Source organism: Coptis chinensis, chromosome 1 (assembly GCF_015680905.1).
Source record: "Coptis chinensis isolate HL-2020 chromosome 1, ASM1568090v1, whole genome shotgun sequence".
NCBI classification, from domain to species: domain Eukaryota; kingdom Viridiplantae; phylum Streptophyta; class Magnoliopsida; order Ranunculales; family Ranunculaceae; genus Coptis; species Coptis chinensis.
Window position 1 is genome coordinate 10,007,510 of NC_141456.1, and position 17,820 is coordinate 10,025,329.

Genomic DNA, 17,820 nt, shown 5'->3' on the forward strand with positions numbered 1-17,820 from the left:
ATTTGTTGACTTGTCATCGACACTTTTAAACAATTCATTCCTTCTGACTTTGCACTAGTGATCATTATCACAAGATGGTAGCAACTGCTTTTTTATGAACAGACTTACCCATCATTTTGCAATGGAAGATAGAAAAGATGAACATCCCTATGTTTTTTTATGCATTCCCACTGTAATAAAAAAATTCTTCGGATCTGAATGTATACGAAGTTAGCCACCAACAAAGTAGCAGAATTTTATCAAAATAAATTTCAAACAGAATTAGAAACCGTCTTCTTGAAGTAAATTAATATCGTCAGTCGCCTCATGATAAAGATTAATACAGAAGTATTCTTGCTTACTTTGAGATGGTCCTATTCACAGAAGTATTCGAGGTTTAAAGCAATAGTGCGGACACACTATGACCGATCATTTACTCCCTCTGTGCTCTCAATGACTCAATCTCAACGCAAATTTAGTCCAGTCCACAACCTTCACCAGAGAACCAAGCAAGCTACTGCTTAGTGCTTAGTGCTTACTCACGATTTTAACATGCAAATACACTAGAATCTGTAACTTTTTGTATGCATTCACACAGGCCATTCAAACAATTCTTGATTTCTGAATGTGCTTTGTTAATACTATGTCCCAAACTCCCACTTGAGTTAAGCATACAGTTAAAAATGTCTGATATGATACAAAAGCCCATCACTATAATAAAACTGATGGAAATTAGTAGAATGAAACCAACTCTTTTAAAGTGGAACTTGTTTTCTCTATGTTGAAAAGACTGCAACTTCACGGACATCATACTGCCAACTATTGACATCGTCTGTAAGAATTTTCCCAGGCAAGGGAAATCAGTACATTTAGATGTAGAATTAATAAGATTACAATGGCTTTTAAACCACCTTTCGTAATGTAGAACCCTTTTTCTCTATGGACAAGTTTGCAACTTCATGGAGAACACCATTAAAATGGTCTCTGAGGAACTCCACAGCCATGAAAGTAAGAGCAGAGGCTGGAATGCACCATCTGATCCTGGGAACACTACCTCTAAACAAACCGTTGTACCTAAGAAGAGAAACCAGAATTAAAGGACATTCCATTGGAAGATTCATAAGAAAGAAACAAAATCTAGAAGGCATACAACAGACCAAGGTCGAATATAACTTGTTCACAAACGACAGAAAATTCATTTCTAAAATATAGGCAATATATCCCAGTTCACTCCATGTTTTTTGCCTTTTAAATTCCTTAATACATTCCTAGCTTCAAATAGAAACGGGAAGGTTCTAAGCATATAAAACAACATTTGCCACTATCCAACCTAAAGGTCTCGAGAGAAAACAAGTAGAATGGTGGGGAAATTAGTTAAATCATCTAGGGTAACTAGACAGAAGAATTTCAAGGTTCTATACTGTTTTGTGAAGATATAATTAGATCTGTATCTTAGAGTTGGTTCTTGTACTTGGAGTCATGTTTCAATTACAGCCAAAGTGGTAGTGAGATATGCACTAAAGTCTGCGAGAATCAGTAACACAATGAAGAATTGATCAATGCATGAAGTAATAGTAAATTAGAAACGTCAATAAAATTCATGTGCCAAAACAAAACTTACTGCCAGAAAAACCCCTAAGACCAATCCCTCAAAAAAACTATTAACATGACAATCTGTATGTGGCAACCATTTCCTCTTCCCATACTCTGTTAAATCTTTTAGTGCTTCATAGAAGACAACCAGGAGATGATAGTAATCATTTCAACTCGCAACGCAAAGTAAGAAGTAAGAACCCAATTGTTCTGCTAAAAGAAAAGGAACTTCAATCTGAGAACGTCAAGGAAGAGTAATGATTTTGACTTTTTTACAGATAAGAAGCATAATATATCTTTACTTATGTGAAGACATTTCAAACCCAGCTCAGTATATACAGTAACAGATTTCAATGCAAAATGGTCTGATGTGTTAAATTCTTTTGAAGGTTTTCAACTCTATCTTGATAAACCCCACCACAAAAACATGGAAAGATGGAGGCACAATCCTATCACCTAATTTGTAAGATCGCGAGGAAAAGGTTGTGATGATCACCTCCATCATTCCATAAATCACCTATGACAAGACAAAATCATGATTCCATAAGGCAAACCATTATGGTACAGTTCTTCCACATTACTAGCTTTCTCCCAAGCATGACCATCAATAACAATAGCCAGACACCCAGTTTTGAATCCCCTAGGCTTAGAAAACTAATTAACTGCATTTATAACTCAAGAAAATGAAAAATTACTAGGCTCATCTTGAGTCCAGTTAGCATCTATGTTCTATCCTGTTGCCACTTCGTAATAAACATTAGACAAACCACAAGACAGAAAATGGAACGTCCTCACCAGTATAGACCAGTATATGTGGAAAGCAGTCACAGTTCCAATATTAGTGTCCACTCACAATATGTGGTTATATCTTTACCACCGTTCACAAATAATTCCTTTCCTAGAGTTCACATACACGTACCAATTGATACTGAAGTTAGCCTTACAAAAGTAAAGATTCGAAACTAAAGCCGAAAAGAAAGTGGCTGCCCAGAAAAACAGAAAATGGTCAAGCAGCGATCTGCCTAACATATAAAAAAAAAGGCAAACAAGGATAGTAAAAGAAATTACTTTCCCCGTTTCAGGATAGGCTAATTTCCAGGACCCAGGACAGCAATCTAGGGCGTTCAAGTGTAACAGAACTTCCACCAACAATCTGAAGGTAATCATAAATATTTTAGTGGAGTTGCCCTGTTGAGCAATTTGAGGTTAGATGGGACCATCTTTTGTTTTTGGACATAATATGACTTGATGTACTTTCTACGTTTGGTATGGCTGTTTTGTTTATTTTTACCATTGCAAGTGTAGGCTTTCTCGGCCTACTTTACTTTTCTTAACGCCTTCAAACCAAGCCCAAATAATAAAGATAAAAAACAACTGCCTACCAGAAATGGAGGACATGGACTTAAAATTTACATCATCTAGTGAGATTCCAAGGATAGAGATAAGTAACTAAACAGGATGAGATAAGGCATACTTTATATTTCCAGAAAATGATGCTAGTACAAAAATCTACAAATATGACATTCTCAGCACTGAGCGCAATTGTATTAAACCAAAAACAAATTATAAATGCTTTTCCGGAATGAAACAGTTACAGTTACTGTTGATCAAATTGACAAAGGTTTTGCATAATGAAATTTACGCTTAGCAAGGGCATAACTCAAGAATACATACACATAGTACATGGAAGTTCAACACGAACATATTGATGTGGAGTGAAAATAGGAGCATGTTCTGCTATTGAGGAGTATCAATAGAATAAGAGGACGCTTATTTCGCAAACACCTATTATGAGACACAGACACAAAAACACACACAAGAGAGAGAAAGAGAGAGAGACGCAGGAACCATTTGACACTAGTTTGAGTAGTGAAGAAGCTGGGAAATGGTTTTTCAGGAAAAAGAAACCTTGAGTCCTTGACTTGAAGTTGCACCGTAAAAAACACATCACAACATGAAGAGTTGATAATAGAAGTAGTCTTTAAGTTCCTCCCTAGGAATATTTCTTTCCAGAAAAACTTTAAAATCGATTTCATCTTCATATCAAAGAAAAAGTGTTTGGTTCGTGGTAAAATACTGCTAAAAAGACAAAGAAAAACTGCATTATTATGTGTTTTACTTATCCTAGTTTTCCTATAAATTACTAATCTCTTTAAATTGTAATCTAGAAAAACAATATATCTCGTCACCCTACAGAAACAAGGGAAAGAATGGTATAGGGAAGATGGTGCCAGCTTTGTAGTCAAATTGTATTTTGATTTTTGAAATGTTTACAAAGACATGTCATATCTCATAAGAATGTCAAATAAAAGCTTATTTCACTGCGAAATGCATATTGACACATTGGAACACACCCAGAGACATGTATCACCTAAGTATGTTCACCTGTGTATGGGGATGATTTTTTACCTTGAGAGAAAAAGTGACAAACAGGAGTCATACCCACACAAGCACACAAAGAAAGTGAGAGAAATGATTTAAATAGATACATACAATGATATCGAAATATAAGACTATGAGATGGGGTGAATAAAGAGTAAAGAAAACCTTTATTGGAAAATTCAGGAATCATACAAAAGCAAAGAGGAACCTCGACCTAAAATTTCATAAAAACAAAACATCGAAACAGGATGATGTAGTAAATGAAGTAGTCGTTAAATTGATCATTAAGGTCCTTTCAAAAATTATTTATTTCTAGAAAACTTTCCAAGTTGCGTGTCATCTTCATATCAAAGAAGAGTTTTCTTTATGGGAATATTGTATTGTATTATAACCTAATTTTCCGAGAAAGCACACAGCCTCTTTACATTATGATTTAGAAAAATAACATAGCTCATCACCCTCAAGAAACAAGGGAAAGAAAGGTATAGCCGTATAGGGGAGACAATGCCAATTTGTAGTCAAATTGTATTTTAAAATGTTTAGGAAGAAATTTCTATCTCCACCATATTAAAAAACTGCAACATATTTGAAAATACCAGATTGATCATATAGTCTTCACATATAAACTAACAGGTTTAAATACTAATATACAAAACTCCTTGGATTTGAGAGAAAAAAAATTACCTCATCTTTCATCAGTAGCCCAAATTGTCTGAACCATCTGGGGGATGATTATATATAGTGTTTCATAGAAGGTCACCTGGAGATCAAAATAATATTTTGAGCACTCTCAACTCAAAGCAAGCACCAACAATAACTGCGTAAAAATGAGCTCCAAACTGAGAACTTCAACAAAGGGTAAAGATTTTGACTTCGATACAGAGGGAGCAAATTGTATCTTTACTAAAAAGAGAGCTATCCAATTGCCATTTAGTAAGAAACATTTGCCTTCATTGGAAACACAAATGGAAAGTCCCTTCCAAGTGTAGACCAGTATCTGTAGACTGAGAGCAATCACAGTTTCAGTATTACTGTCCACCCGGGATAACTGGTTATTAGTAAATGAAAATGGATTTCAAAAAACATGGTCCAGCCAGTTATAAAAAATATAGAAGATTCAAAAAAGGAAACCAAGACGTGTTATTTCATAATAAATGCAATACTACAAGAATCACAAGGCAACTCCATGGAAAAGTAGTTTAACAAAGACATGATAGTAAACATGTGGTAAATTATAGTTTAGAAAAAGGCAATAATAATGTCACAAACAAATGAAACAATCTTGAATATATCTATGTCATAAAGTTGATAATTAAGATATTGTGGTAAATCACATACATCAAATTTTATTTGATACAGAAGTTGTTGCAGAGACTACTGTGATTTATTTATCTTTTTTCAACAATTGAGAGGGAAAACAATGAAGAAAATGGAGCTGAAATATAAAAAGAAAATAGGTGGTATGTGTGCAGTGGTTGGTGTTGCCCCATTGTGCATTCCATTAAAGTTCTTGATTGAACTTTTTGAAAGTTAAGAAGGATTGATGACGTAGGATATGGTGTATTTGAGACCGTAGATTGGTTTGGACGGTTGGATGAGCGTTAGAGTTTAAGAAATTCGTTATTGCTTCATAGAAGGTAACCTGGAGATCCAAACAATAATTTCAGCTCTCAACACAGAGTAAGAACCCAAAATTTCTGTTAAAAGAAGAGGAACTTCAAGGAAGAGTAATGATTTTGATGTTACAGATAGGAGGAAGTTGTCCCTTTATTTAAAATGGGAGCCATTATGTGAAGACATTTCAGACCCTGCTTGGTATATATGGCAACAGATTCAACACAAAAATGGTCTGATGTATTAAATCATTGTAAACTCTTTTTGCTTTACCCAAGCATGACCGTCAATGTCAATAGCCAGACACCTACTTTCAATCCACCAGGTTTAGAAAAGAAATTTACTGCATTATACTCATTAAACATGTATTTAAACTTCTGGATGGAGTTTGTATGATCTCACTTACTTCATGTCCTCATTACTTAGATGAATTTCAAATTTGAAAAAATGAAAAATTACTAGGTTTATCTGGAGTCGACTTAGCATCTATCTGCCTTCAAGAGAAATAAAAAGGTTTCCATTAAACATACATACCATTAGACCAGTAAATGGAATGTCCCTTGCAAGTGTAGACCAGTATCTGCGAAAGCAATCATAATTCCAGTATTAGTGTCCACCCATAATATGTGGTTAATTGGTTATATGTAGGCATGTAGTTCACCATTCTATTAAACAAATTGTTGCTTTCCTAGAGTTCATGTACATCAACATACTTTATACTAAAGCTAGCCAGCTAGAAATTTCTGCTTAGAAAATTGGCAAAGTAAGGTTTTGAAACTAAATCCAAAACGAATGCGGCTGTCCAAAAAAATGGAAAATGGAAAACATAAAATTGTCAAGAAGCAATCACTATCACATACAATAGAGGCAGAAGAGGATAGTATGAACATTGTCCGGACCATTTTATGATAACCCAATGTCCAGGACCCAGGACATCAGTCTAAGACCTCCAAGTGGAATAGAACATTCACCAACAATCAGAAGGTAATCACAACTTATTTTAGTGGAGTTGCCCAGTTGAGCATTTTGAGATTAGATGGGACCGTCTTAGGACCCAGGACATCAGTCTAAGACCTCGTGGAATAGAACACTCACCAACAATCAGAAGGTAATCACAACTTCTTTTAGTGGAGTTGCCCAATTGAGCATTTCGAGGTTAGATGGGACCGTCTTTTGTTTTTAGACATAGGATGATTTGATGTACTTTCAAAGTTTGGTATATCTTTATCAATTTTTTACTAAGTTACACGGACACGCCATATTTTGAAAATAATCCGTGTCGGATACGTATCCACGTGTCCGTGTTGGACACATATTGTATGTGATATACCTCAATTTTTGAAAATTCGCCGTGTCCGACTCTTCATATCCATGTCGGATACAGACACACCTGTCTGTGTCAATGCAACTTAAATTTTTTACCTTTTAAAGTGTAAGCTTTCATGGTTTACTTTGCTTATTTTATTGTCTTCTGATCAAAAAAAAAAAAAAAAAAAAAATGCAAAAAACGGCGTCCAGCAATGGATGGCAAAGCCTTAAAACTTACCCTGCATATAATCCTCTGAGACCCTGTTCTCTAAAAATTGAACCACCAGCCTGAAACATCCCTGTATAGTAAGCATACATTTGACTTCCAGATTTCTGACAAACAGTTCCTTTCACGGCAGAAGAACTCCAAGAGCTTTTGGTGCCCTGAACCTGCATTCGTTGCTTCATCACTTCACACGGCACATATATGAAAGATCCAAGTGTATCGCCTGGGACAAAGAAGAATATTATGAGACTTTGAAAAATGACTACTTTTAATTGGTCATGGAGCAAATGGTGAACTTATGAGGAGAAAAATAACAACTACCATGCCTCTCTTTTCCGACATTCGCAAATAACAGTATAGACAAAGAATTTATTGACACCTATATTGAGTTAGAGAAGTTAAGTGCTAATATATCACTCACATGATCATACTAACTTTATACAACTCTTATTCTGATCGATCCCTCACCACCAAACTCCAGCTATCACATTTTATAAAGAGGTAAAATAGATGCTACTAGGCTCTAGAGAGAATCGATTCATGTTGCTCTCCCATTTAAAGCAATCATGGCAGTAGAAAAACATAAGTTTTTAGTGTCATTCACGATATGACAACTAAGGCAGACCAATCCTTTGTCCCTCACAAGGTTTTCAGTAAGTTAACAAATAAAAGTTAACAGTCGCAGAATATATACCAAAAAACACTTGAGAGAGTAGTATATTAGGAAGAAGTTAAAACTAAACTTATTGACGCACATACAAACATATGAAGAATGATTCTTGTATTCACAGTTTCCAACTCTTCACCTCACTGAAAACAATGTGTAACATACCAAGATCATTCATCAGGTCGCTAACTAAACGCCACATCTTAGCATTGCTATCCAGACTAGAACCCTGAGGAGAAAGCATTAAAATATATTTCACCAATCAGCTAATACAGCACAGACTACGGAGCAAACTAAAACGGCCGACTTAGTCCAAAGAGTGAGCATGTATATAGATTTGTACAATCATATAAGAAAGTAGCAAAATACCTGGTAAAATGTGAATAAGATACCACCAAGCATCCCAGTAAAATCCCTCAAAAACCACTGCAACAAAATTCATTTCCAGCTCACTCGTCATTCAAGATATTCAAAAACCACAAATAAAACAAAATTGCCAGACACTTCTCGATTTGATAACCAATTTGACAAAGAAACTACAAAGATGTTTCCATCACCTGAAACATAACACCGATGACAGTAGCTGATTTCTCACCCACACCAATTGCGCTTAACAGAGCCTAATAAAAAATTACCAACGCACAATTAACAGCTGAAATAGTATACTTGAAAGTGAAATCTAAAGCACGCCAGAAAATACTTACTTGGGTAGAGAGCATTGTACATATATAAGTCGATCGCCCCTAATCTCGAAAAACCAAAAAAAAAAAAAAAAAAAATTAAGCATGAGTAAAAAAATTAACAATTGTTACCTGTAATGAGTCCCAGATTTGAAAAGTAACATAATCTGGAGTTACACTAGTTGGAAAGCCCTGTAAAATTACATCCAATGAATTTCCAACACACGTCAACCAAATTCATTCTCCTATTTAGAAAGTCAAACTTGCCTCGGGTACAAAAGCTTCGAGAATGCAGCTAGAAACTTCATCAAAAATCACAAACAGAGAGAAAGTATAAAGAAATGAAAGAATTGTTAATTGAAAAGAGAAATGAGACCTTTGGAGAGAGAGAGAAGATGGAGTTGAAGTTATGACAGCTGTTTTGGACGATCCATTCCATTCTTCCATTATCATCCTCGTCATCTTCAATTCTTTCTTCCCCTCTTTGACTGCTAGAACCACTGCCATGGAGTCCCATTCCATCCATAAATTTGTCCAACTATTATCCCCTGCTATTTCTGCTGCTAAGACCACTGCTGTACATTCAGTAACAAAATTAGTGATAACACTAAGTCTTTGTGCATCAACTTCCAACAGATGTGCATTTGAATCTTTGAACAGCAACAAAATACATTGCACAAACGTGTACATTTTCTTACAAGTAGAAAACCATGCCAGCTTTTCAAGACAGACTTGATCCAATAAATTTTTGACAAACTAAGGATGTTTGGCCTAAAAGTGCACGATTCAGGTAATCAAATGCACTAGAAGTCAGAAATTTTTTCGTGATGTCGTCTCTTCTCCAGCTGATCAACATAATAAACTCAGCGAGTCAGCGACCACTACGGACAGTTCAACCTAAATGGTCATTCAAGATAAGCTTTAAGAACGAATCAGCATCAACTGCTTCACACTAAACAATGTGAATGAAAACTTTTTTAACTCTTACAATATATGATCTTAAAACGCAACCGCTTTTCTTGATAATGTACCTGTTCTGCTAATGCCATTGTGTTCAGTGTTCATAAGAAGACTGTTGTTGCTCAGTTCTTTAAATTTTCAAATACATAGTGTTTTCTGTGCAATCCTCGACAAGACAACATTTCATTCTAGAAATATCACAATTATGTATGTTATCCACTGTAGCTAAACACTATTTTGAAACGATTTGAAATGACAGTGAACAAACAGGCAAGAAGGTACCTTCAGGAGGCCTTCAGAGAAAAGGCGCTCAGTAAGACCTCTATCAACGTAACATCCCAGTGTGGTCCAGATTCAAACAAATAGACAACTTCTCTGTTTCTAGATTTGTTCACATCCTTCTGCAACACTTGGTATGCAATTCACGAATTAGCTTTTATTCATGAGTAAATTGAAATGGGAAATGAGATAGAGAGATTTAGAAAAGGAAATTAAATTGACTTAAGATTTACATTTATTAAGGCAAACTATGGATGTGTATCATTCATAAATAAATCCAGCTCATCATCCTTCGTGCATAGTCAATTTGCTTGGACATGCACCATCATAATTGAACCAGGATTTAGAGTTTTGTCTAAATTCGACTTTCTAGGAAACAGAGATACATCATATCTACAAATTGTATAATCTTAAGAAATAAAAACTATCTAAACCTTCAGCTATAGTTTTTACTTTTAACTTCTGGCATACCTACACTGCGACACTATTATTAAATCGAGTAGAGAATTATCTTAAAGCTTCTTCTCTGTGTACGAAGCACAGCAGGATGTGGTATACATGCAGCTAGCGCAATTTGACTGACGAAGTTTTGGGGGAAAGAGAGAGTCTCAGTATATTATCCTTTGCATCAACGCTCTATTTTCCGATGGCCAACACTAGAAAGGCGTGAAGAAATTTGAAGTGGTCAATAAGTTGTGTTGTCAGTCAAAGCTACCCGGAAAACCTGATTCATTCATCTCAAAATTTTCTATGTTTGTCTAAAACGTAGAGCAAAAATAGTCTGACAAAGCAACTTCCTAGAAAGTGAACTGTCCTAGTTACATGGTAATCTGCTTCTCTGAGCTCTTTAAGGAGCTCAAAGGCTTTCACTGCATCGTGCATTATGTTGAGCTGTTGAGCAGTAGAAAGACGATTACATATATCCTGTGCAGTTTTCTCTTCTTCAGCCAATTTTTAACCAGTATGTTATTAATTTTTCTAAAAGCACTTCGAGAAGAATGCTATATTCTGAACCCTGAAGACCATATGACCAGATGCACCATCTCAAATCAGACATTCAGTCCTCCCTCCCATACCCACTTTCCAAGTCTCTGTATTCACAACTGTATTGCTTTTCTACAGAATCTCTCCACACTCAAATCTGGAGATCATATTGGTTATTCTCTTGAGAGTCACCAACCTAATAGCAACTGCTAAATCATGACCATATATCTCTTCCAAACAGAACTTCTTAACTTTTCACCAGTTTCAGAGAATCTCTTCTAGATTGCATCTTTTTGTTCCTCCAAAGAAATCCAATCCACCTTTAGTACTTTTGACTGACCATCTTAATGCCAAATAAATATTGAATTATAGACAACTGTCTGTGAGCGGAAAAAAAAATTCCTACCATAATGCACACTAACAATGATCATACACTAATACTAAGGCCCTTCACTCCACACTATTAATGCAACCTTAGTCAGATGATGAACATATCTATGCAAATCTGTAGGTGTTTAAATCAGATTCGTCATGGGCTATTCCATCTCATATACTGTTTATGGACCAAGCAATTCTGACTCCACACCTCAACTTATTACAATAATGAAAATATAACTAAGTAACATGGACACTTCATATTCTTAAATAAATCCATATCGGAAACACTGACGCACAGAAACGCCATGTCGGACACACTGACACATTAAGGTGATTGAGCATTCAATTTCAAATTTCTTTTATACCCTAGAAGACTGAGAAAATAACCTACTAACATAGTTAAAACTCCATGATATGCCACTTTCACAGTTATATATTTGCTAGGAGACGCTTTGTAAAGTCTTGAGCCCAATAATTAGTTGTGTAACTAAGGAATAGTAACACTTTTTATCTCTATATTTATCTGGCTGTATCTAGGGCTGTCAATGGGTTTCGAACACCCGATAACCGACTCGAACCAAACCAATAAAAAATGGTTTTGGTTTTGGTAATTTAGTTTGCCTTCCACCGAACCGAACTGATAAAATATTGGTTTGGTTTCGAGTTTGCCCTCCACCGAACTTATATGAACCTGAACCGATAAGATGGCATTTTAATAATATTTATGATTAATTTTGTATAGGTTTTATCAATTGTGTGTCTAAAATTAATTGATTTGATTTAGGATTTAATTGATTTTATAGTTTTCAGTTCGGGTCGGTTTCGGTTTGTAATATATCTTATCGGTTCGCTTCGGTTTCGGATGAAATATAATATTATCGGTCCGGTTCGCTTCGCTTCGCTTCAGTTTCGGGTACCCAATTATCTTATCGGTTCGGTTTCGGATTTCCCAGAATCTGACCCAAACCGATCCATTGACAGCCCTAGCTGTATCCCCGTGTCCTACTCATATCGGTCCCCGTGTGGATACCCATGTCAATGCGAGTTAGAAATATAATGAGCACTTAAATGGCCCATATGTCACTCAAGCATTGAGAAAGTCCACAAGTACGCAGAAAGATATATTTAAAGTTTTAAACAATGCAAAAAAAGATGCAACAGTGTTGATGGAGGCTTGGCTCCTTCAGAGAACGAAACTTACCACTGGTTTTGCAGTTTTTCCTATATCCTTGTGTGTGAGCTGATATCCCTGTTTTAATGAGCCGACAACCAGCTATAAGCGTTTCACGAAGTGTCATTCACCAACACAATAACCAAAACCAGTAAGAATGTCTACAAAGGTAGAATTGATATCCACAAGGCTAAGTAAAAGTAAAAGTAGAAGTTAGAGGTATAGTGGAAACACCAAAGAACACAAATTGATGAGTAGAAGTAAAACAAAAAAACCACACGAACATCCTTATAATTGGGTAAAGTGGCTGAAAGACCCAAAACGCGTATCATACTCTGTTTGGACTCAACCTGTCAGAGAAATTGAGATTTTCTTTTCTTTTTTTTCGAGATGAAAAAATAACTTAAACATAAAGGATGTAGTTACATAAGTCCAACAAAACCCCAAACAAAAATCTAAGAACAACACCTAAGAAATCTCAACTCTCAAGGTACTTCTCCAGGAACGGAATCACCCTGAGTAGAAAACTTACTCGCGTACTGGCCAATACACTATAACTCCAGTCTCCAGTTCCAAATGATTGTATCAAAATTGAGGGAAATGAAGGCCTCCAGACAGATTTTTCATGAACTGAGTAGGAAAACTAAATAATTGCATTTTTTGTGATAAAAAATGGTATGTAGGATAAAGAAACTAGGGAAATTGGTTGAGAAGGATAAAATGACGATCAAAGCCTTCTTCAAAAAATATCACCCGAGTTTTAGTACACAACTTCGTCATGGAGAAGAAGTGTAAAATGGAATATGCATATAATTAGGGAAGTAAGGCATTAGGAATTAAGGGCATCCAATGTGATTCTGGTTTACTGGTTTAGAACATTGGTTATGAATGATGTATGGCCAAGTTAGCCAGCTAACTCGTTATTTTATAGGATTCGTCAATGCCCAAGTGAACTCTCAGTGGACTCAGAGTCTTCGCTTAGACACCAGAGAATGTCCATGTTTTTTCCATAAGGCTTGTTTAGTGAACTTTCCTATCCTTCAGAAAAAGAATAGCTATTTCTAATTATTGCATACTGATTTTGTACCTCATGTAGAACAGTAACCATAGCTATATTTTTCTGTCCAGCTCCTGGTGGAGCACAAACCTGTGTTCATCAAGAAAATCACCTTTATAAATGAATGAAAGAGAAGTTCAACAATTACGTCATATGGCACCATGGAGTAAGAAACTCACCAATATACTCACATTAGTGTGGTACGTAGCTCGAAATATACGACTCTAGATGCGATTGAGGGATGTGTAGCCATGGAAAGCAGTCTGAGCAAAGTCAATCCAACTCTTGTATCTCAATCTGAAATAGGTACATTTTTGAGATAAGAGGGGAAAATTTCGTGAGTACAATTGACCATAATATACCATGAGCACATTCACCACTATGACCAGTGAAGACCAAGTCTTTATTTTAGTATTTCAGGTGATGAAACCCAGCCAATTAGAAGTTCCAGATGCACTTCTTCGACATTTGCCAGCTCTATTGTAAGATCAGAATAATATATCATACCAATCAGCCACCTAAACGGTGCTAATGTGTCCTTTCAATCTAAAACAATCCACAAACTACAATAGACGTCACTCATTACTTATCAATATTGCATGGACTCATCTAAAAGGGTGGAGTACGCGTTGTGATTCTGTAAGGACATCATCTCTTACAAGCATTTTAATTTTCTCGTTTCTATATTATATAATACTATATGTACCCTTTAAAAAAAATCCCTTCCTAACCAGTAGCAAGGGTAGTGTGAGATACATCTCACTCTTACAAAGCTCACTCGATAAGTATCCAAGTTTATTCCACAAAACAAGTACTAAAATATAATACATTATCACTTACATTCTAACATCTGTTATAAATATGATTTTATACTTGTCTCTTTAATCTGTTTCAATCAACTCCATTCTATTCTATTTTACTCTATTTTCACTGGTATACTAATTGCTAACTTGATTCTATTCATATATGTTTTCTTTTCTTTTTGAATATTGATCATTTAATTTTTGTAATATCCAACTTATTACGTCTACAATAATCTCATTGAAATCAAGGAAATAAATATTACTTATTCCTAGCTGTGAACCCTTGTTGGTTTTGAACAGCTCGCCATGTCAAACACTCTGTATCTGTGTCAGGACACCAATACACTTGTCCGCGTCAATGTAACTAAACTTATTTTCTAGATCATTTCAAACCTACTGCCGTGTCCATTAATATTGTATTTGGGGCTTTTTAACCCAAAACTCCTACTTGAGTCGGACTCCGACATCCTTACTAGTATCCACACAACCCAGTTACTTGGTGCTGAAGGAACACGTTCGAGCTAAAAGTACAACCTCACAATCTGTAAGTAAAATCAATGAGAAGACTCTAATAGGGCTTTGTCGATCCTGAGACAGACTGATATAGGAAACATTTATATAATCTTGATTCTAGAGTACCTTTTCTGCAATTACAGAAGATGATGTAATAGAGAAAATAGTAATCCCAAGAATAAAAGCAATAACCACAGCAGAACTCACAACTCATGGTATTAATCATAGAGAAGCGTCGCACAAATCTCTAATAGTAAGAGCAAGGAGCTTATTCTATACATGTTATCAAACCATAAGGAAATGAAAGCAGTTAAAAAATGGCTACAACAATTCTAAAATTCACAAGATCTTGAATTGTTTCAAAAGCACTATCTCCAACAAGATCTAATAAATTGCCAGCTAACTACACATGAAATGTTTCAACAACAATGAAAAGGTATTTACTATTTAGGTAAAATAGACTCTAATGAAAAGTTGTATACGCAAGCAGTACCTCATCTCTGGGTTTGTCAGAATCTCCAGGAAATTGTGAACCACCATTTTTCACTATCTGACCACATTCTTCTCTTAACCATTTAAGTCTATACTTCTTTGGGCATCATTTGATTGATGAAATGTAGTTCAAAATGACTGACCCACTGTTCATTAAGTGACCAGCTTTCATCCTCCAGAACTAGCCTATCATCCATTGGCACCTCAGCAACAACCGAGCGGGTGATAATTAGCACTGCCACCTACTTCAGTTTCAGGAGCAACTGATGCCTCATAGTCGTTTGGCTGCTTTGAGAGATCTTTCTGAATGTTGACATCTGAAAATGTATACCCTAAACGCTTTTGCAACTCTCTCCTGCATATACAATTCCACATAATAAAAACTATAGTTCTATACCATATTTAATACTAGTTGATGCCCGTGCCAATCGGCACTCAAGATCTTCAAAAGACTATCTCCAAATAGCAATGGATCAATGGTATAACCATTTCTAGTAATTTTATATTTTATAATCATTTCATGCGTCTCACTTGATACTAACTTGATATTGATATGGAAGTCCTAGAACAACTTTATATGATTGCACACTATTGTCCTCCCCTATGGATAAATGCGCCACATAACACATAACAATGACTATACGAACTTCCTAACGTGTTGTTGAAAACTTTTAGCAATTTAACTTGGTACATGAAAGCAAACCACATAAATATGATTTTTCCAGACTTAGTACCTTTAGCATTTTGTTTACAAAAGGGCTAGTTCTCAAAAGGAAAATATCCCAATTCATAATTTTGACAATGGATTTCGCACTTGAAGGATTGCCGGGACCCAATTTCAATGAAATAACAAATCCTATCAAGCTTGGATCGCATGGTTGTTAAGGTTTTTTCACTAAATCATATGTATATTGAGTAGGGTTTCTTTCGGTTTTAAGCTCCAATAAAACTAATTAATTTTCTCCCTTATGGTCTATTTTAGTATAGGGAGTGTTGTATTCTGTTAAGTGGTTACCAGTTTGACACATTCTTGTGCAATTGCATTGTCCAGTAGTTGCATTTGTTGTATGATAAAGTGAGGATATATAGTAAGTACGTGTCAAATAAATGTACAAATATAATTTTTTTCCTAAAATGCATTATGAGCATTGTCATTCGCTTTAAGGCACCTTCCAGTTATAAGGTATTGGCAGCTCAAGATTAAAGCAGGAGCCAAATTGTGGCGCATAGGTCTTGTGAACATACAATCTAGTCCATCATGTTTCATCAGGTTGATATTAATCATGTCTTTTAGAATGTCACGTAGGCTTAGACCAGTTTCCATCTCATGCAAGCCTACTATACCCAAACCTGACTGGGTATCTAATATCTACATTAGACGATAACACTACACTCTTGAGTTGCAATTAGAAGAAACCTGACAACAAAAGGAAACTCTAGTTTTAGACCTCAATTTAGGTTTCACTTGAAACCTGACAACAATAGGAAAAATTATAGTAATATACAAATATGTAATGAGGTTTTCAAATGTAGCTTCCATGAGCATTTCATTTACTTATATTCATTGTACACGATCTCTACTACACCTTCAAGTAAAACCTCATCTCCAATCAATTACGTACAAATTTCAATCAATAAAACCCTGTGAATTAAAACAAACATAACTGAATTCTTATTGAAGTTAAAAAATAATGCGATTCAAAATGGAATTCAAAAGAGTAAACTTACTTGGAAATATTGAGATGGTATGGTTATGCAAAACCTTAAAATTAAGAATTAACAGATGGGCTCTACTACCAAAACTATAATTTAGGTGTCTTTCCTATTCATAAAAAGAAAATGAAACCAAATGCAACAAAACAGTAGCCATAGACACATCTTGATCATCCCCTTTACTTCTTCTTGGCAGCATCCTCAGCCTTGGTCAGCAAAACAAGAAAAGACTTAAGAATTATGCCAAAGGTGAAATAGGGAGTCTTGTACAACCACATATTTGAAATTACAATAACTCCACAGCTCCTTAGCCCTGTTCTTCCTCTCCTTCAATTGCGTTCTTGAGTTCTCCACCTTCGTATCCAACCCATTTTGTGAATCAAAAGTATACGTCGCCCCAAGTCAAATAACTTTAACAAAATTCTAAATTTTCTGCATATTACATGTGAGCCTCCCACGCCTTATTTAGTTCAACCTCAATCACAAACCAAAAATAAAATGAGGCTTCACATCCTCTTTAACATACCTAACCCAGTACCGTCATTCCCAAACCAAAACCACAACAAATGTGATTTATGCAATAGAAATGTGTGCATAACATATATCCATAGAACATATATTGGCACAATTCTAGTTCTACACAAAAATTTCACCTTAGAGCAGTTGTCTTTAAAAAAAAGCAAAAAAAATAAAATTGTCTCGAACATATAATTAATGGGACCGCATCTCAAACAATTTGTCATAAGTCATAACACACACATGAGCAATTTACTTACGTATAAAAAATTATCTGTTCAAGTACACCAATACTTACTTCTTCAACGTGTTGAGCATCACCAAGCATGCAGACCTTCATCTTACGTCGAGGGATATGGGGAAGCTTACAGAACCACTGAAACGCTTGTCTTTCTGTGGGTTATAGTTATTCAGTCCAATCTGAAGTTCAACTGTTTCCACAAATTTACATTCTTTTTTCCTTTAAAGCAGTCACGATCTGGGTGATACATTCTCTCAATACATT

At 35.5% G+C, this 17,820-nt stretch overlaps 1 protein-coding gene across 32 annotated transcripts; it reads right to left on the minus strand.

The window, feature by feature from the left end:
* Positions 1–672: 672 nt before the first annotated feature.
* Positions 673–15,489, minus strand: LOC147522001 (uncharacterized). Of its 32 annotated transcripts, none has more exons than XM_086589965.1 (17): positions 15,088–15,449; positions 13,458–13,575; positions 13,309–13,368; positions 12,252–12,323; positions 9,692–9,810; positions 9,438–9,485; positions 9,148–9,346; positions 8,826–9,024; positions 8,582–8,641; positions 8,474–8,512; positions 8,327–8,389; positions 8,139–8,195; positions 7,935–7,998; positions 7,115–7,325; positions 6,103–6,148; positions 4,639–4,714; positions 673–1,782 (listed from the first exon to the last, which is right to left on the minus strand). In XM_086589965.1, the coding sequence occupies exons 8-16, from the start codon at positions 8,973–8,975 to the stop codon at positions 4,640–4,642; spliced, it is 765 nt and encodes a 254-aa protein (XP_086446091.1). In that variant the 5' UTR covers positions 8,976–9,024; positions 9,148–9,346; positions 9,438–9,485; positions 9,692–9,810; positions 12,252–12,323; positions 13,309–13,368; positions 13,458–13,575; positions 15,088–15,449; the 3' UTR covers positions 673–1,782; position 4,639. The 32 variants fall into 32 exon arrangements, 31 of the variants coding, with proteins under 31 accessions (XP_086446091.1, XP_086446117.1, XP_086446080.1 ...); XM_086589991.1 differs by having other exon boundaries at positions 8,826–9,021; positions 9,438–9,597; XM_086589954.1 differs by having other exon boundaries at positions 9,438–9,597.
* Positions 15,490–17,820: the final 2,331 nt, after the last annotated feature.

Coding starts and splice junctions, on each gene's coding strand:
- LOC147522001 (XM_086590013.1), bottom strand. CDS start 8,975: ATGGATGGAATGGGACTCCATGGCAGTGGTTCTAGCAGTCAAAGAGGG. Junction 8,196..8,326: donor TCATCGGTGTTATGTTTCAG/GTGATGGAAACA, acceptor ATTTTGTTGCAG/TGGTTTTTGAGGGATTTTAC. Junction 7,326..7,934: donor CGACCTGATGAATGATCTTG/GTATGTTACACA, acceptor TCTTTGTCCCAG/GCGATACACTTGGATCTTTC.